The 10968-nt window shown below is 50.3% G+C and overlaps 1 protein-coding gene across 5 annotated transcripts in view; it reads right to left on the bottom strand.

The window, feature by feature from the left end:
* Nucleotides 1-2210: 2210 nt before the first annotated feature.
* DLG3 (discs large MAGUK scaffold protein 3) overlaps nucleotides 2211-10968 on the bottom strand; it is a 54879-nt gene continuing 46121 nt past the window's right edge. For 4 of the 5 annotated variants that reach the window (XM_041741840.1, XM_041741841.1, XM_041741843.1 and 1 more), the window contains 7 exons: nucleotides 10046-10087; nucleotides 8688-8738; nucleotides 7718-7819; nucleotides 6945-7117; nucleotides 6434-6543; nucleotides 5693-5784; nucleotides 2211-4414 (listed from right to left, as the gene is read on the bottom strand). In XM_041741840.1, coding sequence (XP_041597774.1) covers nucleotides 4308-4414; nucleotides 5693-5784; nucleotides 6434-6543; nucleotides 6945-7117; nucleotides 7718-7819; nucleotides 8688-8738; nucleotides 10046-10087 — 677 coding nt within the window. In that variant the 3' untranslated portion in view covers nucleotides 2211-4307. The remainder of the gene's footprint in view (nucleotides 4415-5692; nucleotides 5785-6433; nucleotides 6544-6944; nucleotides 7118-7717; nucleotides 7820-8687; nucleotides 8739-10045; nucleotides 10088-10968) is intronic. The other variant, XM_041741842.1, reaches the window with a different exon arrangement.

Below are 10968 nucleotides of genomic sequence, written 5' to 3'. Positions count from 1 at the left end.
GGGGCACAGTGGCGGGGTGAGGACAGGACACACAGGTAGTTCATTTGTCCTGATGTGAGAGGCCCCAGCGGGTGTCACATGGTGACAGTGGGCACGGCTCTGTGGAGGCAAATCCGTTGGTCTTCACTGCAAAAGCATCTCCTCTCTTCTCTGACGGAGCGCACAGGACCAAGGCCCTGTTCAAGGGGGGGGTGGGGTGGGACAGAGCCAAGGCACACTGGGGCCAGGTCTGTTCTCTCTTCTAGGTGATGGGGACAGGCTTTCCCACGTGTGGAATTTGTTTTTATTTTTTTTTCCACGTGTGGAATTTGACCCTCGGGAAGTTATTTGTGTGGTGGCAAAGTGTCAGCCAAGGAACAGACTGCCCTGATAGGAGGATCAGTGGGACTGAGGCCATGAACTCCTAGGCCAGAGCGGGCATGAAGGGCGGGACCTGGGAATGCTGAGGCCGAACAGACCGTGCGTGCGGGCTGGGACAGCCTGGTGTGCTCCTCCCCAACTTGGACGCTCACTGTTTGGATTGGATCGCCCTGAGACAGCTAGCGGCTCTGTCAGCACCCACTCGTCTCACTGCCACAAGGGTTTCCCACGCCTCGGGCTTCCAGGGCTTGGCAGCGGGCAAGCAAGCACTGGCCCTACGGAAAGGGCTCTACTGTCCTTTAGCACCCGCCTTTCTGCTCAAGGCCGGTGTCCTTTCACAGTCTCATCCTGTTGTACTTGACCCTTGATCTCCAGGCTCTCCCCCCCCCCCCGCCCGACCCCACCGCCTCTGCCTCCTCAGCTCGGTCCTGGAGCACGACTGTTTCAGATAAAGATTTTGGCCTTGTTAGGAAATGGCCTTCAGAGTAGGCCGGCAATACAGATCCGAACAAATCTTTTTCGTCATTGTATCACCCTAGGAATGTTTTCATTTCAGGTCTGTCAGAGAAGAAATCGAGACATGCTTAGCAAGCCGACTTGTCAGCGGCAGGACCTGGGGGATATCCTGGCATTGCCTCGAGGAGATGAAGAGATGGGGCTCTAGCAATCTGGCCACCACAGAGCTTAGGGTCAGGGCGTGCCTACCTCGGGGGTTTCTGAGTTGCTCAGTATCTTCCCCCTGGGGCTGAGTTTTCTTTGGCTGAGCCTCCCTAGGAGGAACAGCAGCTGCCGAGACAGACTGAGCCTCAACAGAGTGGGGTGACAGGGCCTTGGCACCTGGGAGCTGGACTCCCTTAAGCCCTCCAGGAGCACTTTGGGGACTCCTTTTTATCAGGCTATGATTCTAGCAAATGAGAGGACATGTCAAAGGAAGCCCCCTGCAAACTGTAAAGCGCCACAAACGGGTAAGGAGTCTCCTTCCTGTGGCTCAGCGCACACACGTCAGGGCTTCTCTTTCGATCAGTCATGTCTCTTGACCATGATCATGGACGGGGGTGGCTCCTCAGGCTATTGCACAGAAGTCGCTTTGCCATCGGCCGTGTCCCACGTCCCTGCTCTCAGTGCTCCTCCTCTCTCTTCAGGGGGCCTGCCACCTGCTCTGCCAACTAGGACCTACCCTGGACCCGTCTCTCCCATTTTCCCGAGCTCAGTGCTTTCTGGAAAGCCCGGGAGCTGGCAGGCCAAGCTTGTCCATGCCATATTTGTTACTCAGCTCCTTACTGCTAGTTTGGCCCCTGCTTTTTCTAGCAAACGTCTTTGCTGCAGCAAGCATTGCCCATCTTGGCAACCTTTTGGAAAAATGTCGGCATCTTGCCACCAAGAATATGGACATGCCTCATACCTCGTCAGTTCTGGGGGACAGGGTTTGGGGCCACAGCAGAAGACCAAGCGTATAGCCCCCACGAAGGAACTGGTACAAACATAGTAGTCTAGAACCATCCAGAGGAATACCTGACTCAGTCAGCTGATGGTCACAAAATCCGGAGTCTCCTGAAGATTTTTTTGAGAGAGAGCGTGTGTGCATGACTGCAAGTGGGGGTGTGGTGGGGGGTAAGGCAGAGGGGCAGACGGAGAGACAAGCAGACCCCACACTGAGCCCCATGTGGGACCTGACCTCACGACCCATGAAACCCTGACGGGAGCCGAAATCAAAAGTCCGATGCTTAACTGAGCCACCCCAGCACCCCTGAGTAGAGAGCCTTTTGGGCCCCAAAGGTTTGAGACTTCTTCCTATGGCTGTGCTGCCACCCTCCCTTCTCAACTCCTTCAAGAAGGTCTCTGAGCCACAGTTCATTGCAACTATCATTTATTAAAAAATATATGTCTCCTTGGAAGGAACACTGGTAAACCAACTAGTGTCATGCTTACTTTGAATCTTGATTTCCTTCCCTGGGAGGGGCAGAGGGTTGAGCATCATTCAGAGGATACATCACTTAACATCAGAGAAGTCACCATTCCCGGCTCACCCCCCTCCTCACCAGAATCACCATTGGCCATCGCTTCATCACTCATTGCCTTCAATCCAGTGTACTGCCCAGGTGAAGCTGCTGCTCTTTCTTTACCCTCATTCTGGACCCCACACTGTACAGTTAGCCTCATTATGCTGGTAGGAGAACTGTTAACACATTTCCTAAATGCGGCTGGTGGCACTCGGAGAGTTTTCGACATGGTGTTTGCACTGCTCACAACACTGCGGACTAGGGAGCAACGGACTGGATCCCAAGGCCAAGCACATGCATGTTCTCCCCAGTGTCCCACCCAGCGAGTGGGTAAAGGAGGCTTGATGGCATCCAGGGAGTGTGGCAGGGTGGGCCCGAGCCACAGCTGCTGCCTACACTTGCATGGTCAGAGAAAACCTCCCTTGACCGTAGTCACAGCCTTCTGACTCTGGGAAAAAAAAAAACCCACGGCTTCCCGTCTCACCAGCAAGGGAATCTTAGCTCCATGGGGTCACACAGAAGGCCTGAAAATCTTTCTGCCTGAAGAAACAGTCAGCTACCAGCTGTTGGTGCATGTGCTGGGGTAGGGCATATGGAGCAGCTGCAAAAAAAAAACCCAGATCCAACTTCTCATTACATGGCTGGCCAAGCCCAGGGCCGTCCTGCTGTCCGAGCGTGGACAGCAAGTGACTCCCTGTCACCGTTGGGGGGGTCCCACCAAGGAGCCTGGGGGAGTCCAGCACGTTCCCTGCACGAGTAAAGGGACGTGCTCCCACCCAGAGCCCTGGCTCCCCCCTCTGCTGCCTGGACAGCCATGCCTGCTCACCTCCTTTCACAAGGCCCGGCTCCTCCACAATGTCAATAAGCCTTTACAACACTGTCAATTGGAGTCTACGCATTCACTTAAATAGTAAAAGTAAAATTTGGAATAATGAAAAGGCTGACACGGTAGCACAACATGGTTTTGGTTTAACAGCAGCTTAAAAATGAACAAAAAGGAAACCTCTCATGCAGACACATCAGGTGGCATAGAACAATAGGCAATTTAATCTGGAGCACTGTTAGCCATTCTCTTGCTTTCTGCACACGGACTGACTCCATCTCCGGGGCAGCAGCTGTTTCAGGGTCAAGTGTCCACCCCTCTCACCCGAGGAAAGGCCCTCTGGCTGACCCCGCCGAAGAGAAAAGCCCAGCTTTCAAGAGAATGACCGAATGTGAGTGCCCCTGGTACAGCACTTACTACCACTTTTGATACCTCCCCAACCAGTTGGGATATAAGATGCCATCTGATTGGAATATGAAAATTAAAGCATTTCTCTAATAACACAGTACCATTGATGAAGTCTCCATAAATTTTCTAGTCTGAGTGTGTGTGAATATATATATATTATATGAGAGTGTATAATATATATATATAATAATTTCTATATATTTTATATAAATTACATATATATATCTATATATAAATAAGATACTTTCTGTCGCCATACGTTGCACCGTTCAGCACTGCGTGATGGCAGCACAAGAGGCCAAAATGCCCGGGGGCATCTCAGCACGCGGCACACTGAGCTCGCTTCACAAGCCGTGCAGCTGTCCGGAGCCTGGCTTTCCAGCAGTCCTCCTCTCTTCTCGTCACTTCTGCTTGGTTTTTATGAAAACAATGACTCTGATGGATTTGCACCTGTGCTAGCGCTTGGGAAAGGTCCATGCAGGAATGGGCACAGTCACATGATGAGTGAGATGGCATCATCCCAAAAAATAAACTAAAACAAAATGAAGATTTAAAAAAACAGAACAGGACTAGAAAACTCAATTTTTGGGACATATCTAAAAAAGGGGACAAGAACAGTAGTCATTTGTTCTCCTGGTGGGGACAGGACTGAAGAGGGAGGAGGGAAGAGGGACTTGATGTCTTCTGTTCACAAGAGAGTGCTTGGTGGGGATTCTTCAGAGTTTTTCAGGGGATGGGACCCAAATGTAGTGCCCAGACTGGTCCTCGATGATTTGTTTGATCTTGTTGTAAATCTCTTCCAGTGAGTCACCCTGTACAATGGCTAAAGTGGAGAGGAAAATGGAATTGTTAGTGTGCTCCACAGCACCCCGAACCCAGCAATCTAGCCTGCCCCATCACCCTACAGCTCAGCCTGGCCGAGATGCCCACGTGGATGCGGACTCTGGTTTCACCAGCCTGTGAGCCTAGGGCCAGGAGGGAAAAGGGCAGGTGCTAGAAGCCCACAGCTCAAGGTCACCTCACTGAGACAGTGAGACTAAGTGGCAACGAACAAGAAAATGTATTGTTCAAACAACGTTTACTGAGCACCCCTTAAATGCCAGACTTTGCAGCTCCCATTGCTCTTGGCAGCCATGAAGCCAGCAGCTGGTCACTGTAAATGGCCTCCGTAGAAGATCTGGAAAATCCCAGTTATCCAGAGAACCAAAAAAACCATTTCTAGCAAGAGGCAGTGCTCCTGGGGTCATGACTTCTGCTCTACATCAGAGGTTGGCCCGGCAAACAAGGACATAGATGTTAACAGTAAATGGAGCTCTAAAACCCAGGGTCTGAGAGTGTGGCTACGAATTCTTCCCCCGCTTTACCCAGCAGCACTACCAGCTGGGGTTTACTCAGTACTAACCTGCACATAAATGTCATTGTACTTTTTTTTCAATTTTTTCCTTTAAATTCTAGTTGGTTAACATATAGTGTAATATCAATTTCAGGAGTAGAATTTTGTGATTCATCACTTACAAACAATACCCAGTGCTCATCTCAACAGGGATGACACCCTCCCTAATCCCTGCCATCCACCTACCCACCCCCACCCACCTCCCTGTGACTCTACTTTAAAGGTAAGCAACAGATGACATAGAAACTTTAACAATCTTTTAGGAACTGACCTTGTAAAATAGGTGGCCATATAACACACACATACACAAACACAGTGACAGACAACTTGAAGACCACACTGAGGAATCATCATCATCAACACCTAAAACATGTGAAACCTAGTACTAGATGGAGGGTAGGGAAGGAGTTGAGAGAGAGAGAGAGAGAGAGAGAGAGAGAGAGAGAGAGAGAAGCAAAGTAACAGATCTACAATCTGGGATAGGAAGAGAAGACGAATAAAATGATCCAAGGCAGCAGTTGGTGGTGGTGGTTGATACTACAAACTGGCTAAACTCCTCCAGCTGGATGGAAGGAACTTGAGTATTCTGGAAAGATCTGATCTCCAAAGCATCCAAAAAGTCTGTGCAGGGTATCTAAGCCTTCTGGAGACACTTAAAGTTGTCTGGCTGGTCCCACGTTACCTGAGCTGGGCAGCAGGTATTCTCACCTGTGAAGTATTCTCCAAACTCCTGCTCCAGTTTCATAGCTTTGTCATAGATCTTATTTGCTTGTTCGTATGTCTGCCGTCGGTTCATTTCCCTGCCAAAGACAGAGGAGAAAAATGATACCAAACTGGATTCTATGTAGTTTTGTTTGTTTGTTTTGTTTTGTTTTGTTTGTTTTTTTTAGCAAGTGAGCATGAGCTGTGGTGGGAGGGGAGGAGGGCAGGGGCTGAGGGAGAGAACAACTTTTTTTTTTTAAGAGTTATTTATTTACTTTAGAGACAGCACAAGTGGTGGGAGGGGCAGACAGAGGATCTCTAGCAGACTCCCCACTAAGTGTGGAGCCCGAAGTGGGGCTCCATCTCAGGGCCCTGGGATCATGACCTGAGCAGAAATCAAGAGTCAGATGGTCAACAGACTGAGCCATCCAGGTGCCCCCCAGATTCTACATTTTGATTAACATAAAGGATTGCCCCCAGGTTCCCTAAAAATCTGCTTAGCTGCCCTGAGAGTAACAGTTGCCCATGGCTCAACATCTTCCTCAAACCTTCCAGGTTTAAAAGTGCAACTGGAATACATGTGCGTGGACACTCAAATCAGAAGGAGCCCTGGGTGACCAGCCAGGGTGCAGACTTTCCTCTGAGCTTCTACCAGGTCTTACCCCTGCCCAGCAAATCAGTTTATTTTTTGGTTCCTTTCCAGGGCCCTCTCCTAGCTGGGAGAGTCTGAGTCTTGCAAATACTTACATAAGTGCTTCAATGGATTTGGGCTTGATGAAAATGGCTATGGGGTAAAGTTGTGCTTGCTGCAGCCTCTTGATAGCATTGCCAGAAACATCTAAGATACAGTGCTTGCCCTGAAAAGGCAAAGATTCTTTATCAGCTTGCCCAGTTCCAGTCTACCCAGCCCCAGGCCCTTACCCAGTGGCAACCCAAACATCTGGCTGAGAGGAAGCCAGGACCACTCTGAGAGGCCTAGAAGATTCTACCCCTGAGGCAACACCCAGGCCCCCATTTTGCTCCTACTAGCCAGAAAAGGCCACATCTACAGAGGGGTCCGTATTCACGCCGGTGACAAGCTGGGGTGAGTTGCATGGAGATGGCCAGCCACCTCTATGCAGGGCCTGGGAACATGCAGAGCCGGCACAGCTTTGGTCAGCAGTGCCATTCAGCAGGCCCTGTGCTGAAAGGAAGAGGACCCTAACAGAATGTCAGCAGGAACCCTTCAGTTTTTCCTTTGAGGGTTATCCTCTCTTACCCTCTCTGCAACTGCCCGCACTGACTGAATGCTGGTCCCATAGAGATTATCATTAAATTGGCCTGCTTCAATGAACTTGTTGTCCTGAATATCCTTCTCCATTTGTTCTCGGGAGACCACAAAGTGGTAGTCTTGTCCATCCACCTCATTATCACGTCGAGGCCGAGTGGTATCTGAAGGAAGAGAGGAGATGCTATATGGCCCAAGGACAATGACTTGCCCCAGGCCAAAAGAGATGACATGTTCCTCTCTCACCAGGGTCCCAGGGCCACTCCAGTATTTTCCAGGTGAGCATGTGGGGTGGCGGGAAGGGAAGTAGCTTGAAAGAAGTTTTTCTTGCCTACTTCTCTTATAACCACCAGGTCTCACACACAGGGAGCTATCTGCTTTACACTGGACCAGAAAGGTATAGTTTCCTAGGCCGTAACCTGGCAGAAGATGCCAAATGTGGGACAGGAGCCAGCAAACCTAACAAGCTGTCCACAGGGCTAGGCTAACACCACTTGGACTGGGCCCCCAGTAGTCCAATTCTCCCTGACCCTCCTCACTTAAACTTTTCTCCAAGGGAGGAAGCAGGCCAACCTGATGGCTTAGGCCTCTCAACCCCATCAGCCTTGTGAAAATCTACTGCTGCCTAATCTCTTCCAGAGCGTTACATACACCCTTGTTCCCAGAGAACCCTAGAACCTGCCCCAGACCCCTTCCGTAAAACATCAGAGTAATAGTTCCCAGGGCACTAAGGCCTCCCTTCCAAAACCTTCCTGGGCTCTTACGCGGCACACAGGATCCAAATTTATGTGGGAACTCCGATATCAGGTCATCGTTGACTCTGTCCTTCATTGGGCCCAGGATGATCACAGGTCTTGCATAGTGAACTGGACAAAGAGAGCATGGAGGTCATGAGCAAGGCCTCCCACCAGACAGCCTGTTCTACCTCCAAGTCTGCCTAGAGCACTGAGGCTCTGGAGCTGCCACTCAGGGCAGTGTTCACAGCCATTTTCTGGCTTTTAAATACAAAGACATCAAAGGGCTTTTAATTGGAAAATATCTAAATCCAAGGCAAGTCTGAAATCAGAAGCATCTTCCCTCCCAACGGATTTGGGAGAAATCTCTGCATGGGCACCAGCAGCTAAGCAAGGTTTTTTTTTTTTGTTTTTTTTTTTGTTTTTTTTTTTGTTTTTTTTAGCAAGGTTTTTTCTAAGGAGCCACTACAGGGAGGGACTGGGACCTTTGTTTAGGCAATGGTCACAGCCACTGAAACTGATCCTTGCCATCTTTGTAAACCTGTCCTATCCTCTGGAAGGCATCTTGGCAGCAACAAAGGTAGAGTGAGGGGTGCACACTGGGTTTCCTTCCCCCTTTTCTTTTTTTTTAAGATTTTATTTATTTACTTGAGAGACAGGTGAGAGAGAGCATGAGCAGGGATGGGGGGCAGGCAGAGGGAGAAGCAAGCTCCCTGCTGAGCAGAGAGCACGACATGGGGCTCGATCCCAGGATGACCCAAGCTGAAGGCAGACGCTTAACTGACTGAGCCACAGGCGCCCCTCTTCCACCTTTTCTCTAACACTAGGAAGGCATAGAAGAGAAGAAGATGCCCAGGGGCCAGATGTGCAATAAGCCAATGAGTAGGATGTGCCTTCCTACTCCCTCATGTTCTTCCCTCTATTGATGCCACCAACCCCGGTGTTGGGCCCCATGACCACGAAACTAGCTTGAAGGCAAGACTCTCAGATGGCGGCTTACTTTCTTGCCGTGTCACTGGCTCATATGACAAAATTGCATCCTCTTGTCCTTCTGCAACAAAAAAGGGAGACATGTTAGCACTTTATAATCTGCCTATGTCCTGGTCCCCCTACAACATCCACCTCACCCCACCTCTGCCTTGTCAAGTGGTACTTGTTACCACCTGCCATGTGGCCCTATCTGCTACCCATTGGCAAGAAAGCATAGAAGCCCTTCACCACCCCTGGAACAGGAGTCAGGAGTCCTCTCATCCAACAAAACATAGCTGACCAAAGAGACAAGACCCAGAAGCCGTGAAGCCTCCACCAAAAACCACCCCAATTTCTCAGGAACTGTTCTTACAGGTAACTGTCAACTATGCTCAACTACCCTCTTGCTTCGGTAAGAACCATGGGGAAGCTTTAACTCGTTGAGAAACACTGCCCATGTCCCCTAATCTGTAGGCAGGGGAGTCAGGGTACTCATGCAGGCCCCCCAAGTTGCAGACTGACTTTGCCCTTTTAAGGGTTTACCTACACACCCCCCTACACTGGAAGAAATATCCAAAGGACTCAAGGCTGGGCTAAGGTCCCCAGTGCCCTTTATGAGCAATGCTGAGCCCTGCTCTCTCCTCATGGTAGAGCTCCATATATCCTAACAATTGTTAACTTTTCCTAAAATAGTCACCAAACCACTTGGTTCTGGGCGCCTGGAGGTCCCAAGTGGCTGATGGCAGTGCTGGGGAAGGCAGTATTTGCATCAAGTCCCAGGATGCTTGCTCATAGGCTTCCTCTGAGCCTAAGACCCGTGGGCAGATTGTATAAGTCCTCTAGCCACAGTTTGCCAGAGGCCAGTGTTCCCAAAGTTCATGGGGTTCCAAATGTGGCTTCTGTGGCTTGATCATGGGATCTCTGGAGGAGAACTGGGCAGTTACCTGATCACTTAACCCAGCAAAAAGACAAAAGACACCGAGGCTTAACCCAGGAGGTCCTAGAGACCTGGAAAGGCAATTCAGGACAATATCCCACAGGAGCCATTTGTTGGTCTCTAGGCAAGTCTGTAAAAAAGGCAGCATTTACAGCCCAGGATGCCCATGGCAGGGATTTACTTACTGGCAGCTCACCCTTCCCAGGGCCCCGGGGACAGCTTTAAGCCAGGTCCTGACCCGAAGTGCAGGCCTTATACTCTCCTTTAATTCATGGCCCAAACCCCACCCCATAAGGACAAAATGGCCACAGCATTTCCAGGATCTCAAAGTGTACGTGGCTAAAAGAAGCACTAGCCTCTGAACAGATATGGCAGCCATGCAACAGTGGAATGAGGATGGCTGGGACACGTAGTGGAGCCACACAACATGGGGGAGAATGACACACACTTACTGGAACTGCTTTCGCTGTCACTGGTGTTGGATGTCACTCCCTCTGCAAGCCAACAAGAAAGAAGACTCTGATTCAGAACACACCACTGAGAGGTCACACGCGGCACAAAACTCAAATCCTCTAGGAGGCAAGACACTGAGCTGCCACCGAGTCAGGCCACAGGAGGCCTGCCACATCCAGGCTACCAAGTGGGAGGCAGAGCTCCAACCTTGAGCCCCTGGCCACCTCATTCTTGTCCCCAGAGCCCTCTCAGTCTGCCAAATCCCTCCCTAATGCTACAAGTCTTCCATCCTTTGGCAGCATCCTCTTCGTCTGAATCCAGAGAACTGACTTGGATGGTTTCCAAATCCTATCTCAAAACACATCTCCCAAGACTAACAATAGGAAAGGAAAGGCAGTGACAGTGGCAAAGAGAAGTCCAGGGACCAGGCTGCTCTTGAATCTCCTCCCCAGGCAGAGCCCGTGAAGTACAGAGTTGGGCAGTGCTCCAGAACTAAGAGGCTAACCAATGGCTGGGTTGGAGCTGTCAACAGGGAATGATGCTCTGACAGTTCAGTAGGACCAACAGCCCTCCTGCCACCACTATCACGTAGCCTCCTTCTCCTAGCTTGGCCTAGTGGTGAGGGAAGATGCTCCTCTGTCCACATTAAGACAGACATGTCAAAACACAGAAACAATGGACACAGAACACTTGTAGGCCAAGACAGCCATCCTGTCTCAGACCACTGTGCCTACCCTCATCAAAGTGTGGGCACAGCAGCCACACTCAAAGGAGGCACAAGGTACTGTGTGGCCCAAACAAAGCTCACCACTCCCAAGACGACAGGCAAATGAAGATGAAGCACAAACACAACAAACTATGGACAGAGACACTGCTCGTTTCAGCCAAGATGACACTGCTCCAGACTGTGATATGCTGTGGC

Source organism: Vulpes lagopus, chromosome X, assembly GCF_018345385.1.
Source record: "Vulpes lagopus strain Blue_001 chromosome X, ASM1834538v1, whole genome shotgun sequence".
NCBI lineage: Eukaryota > Metazoa > Chordata > Mammalia > Carnivora > Canidae > Vulpes > Vulpes lagopus.
Note: the sequence above shows the minus strand (reverse complement) of the source record. Positions and strands in the feature narration are given on the sequence as shown.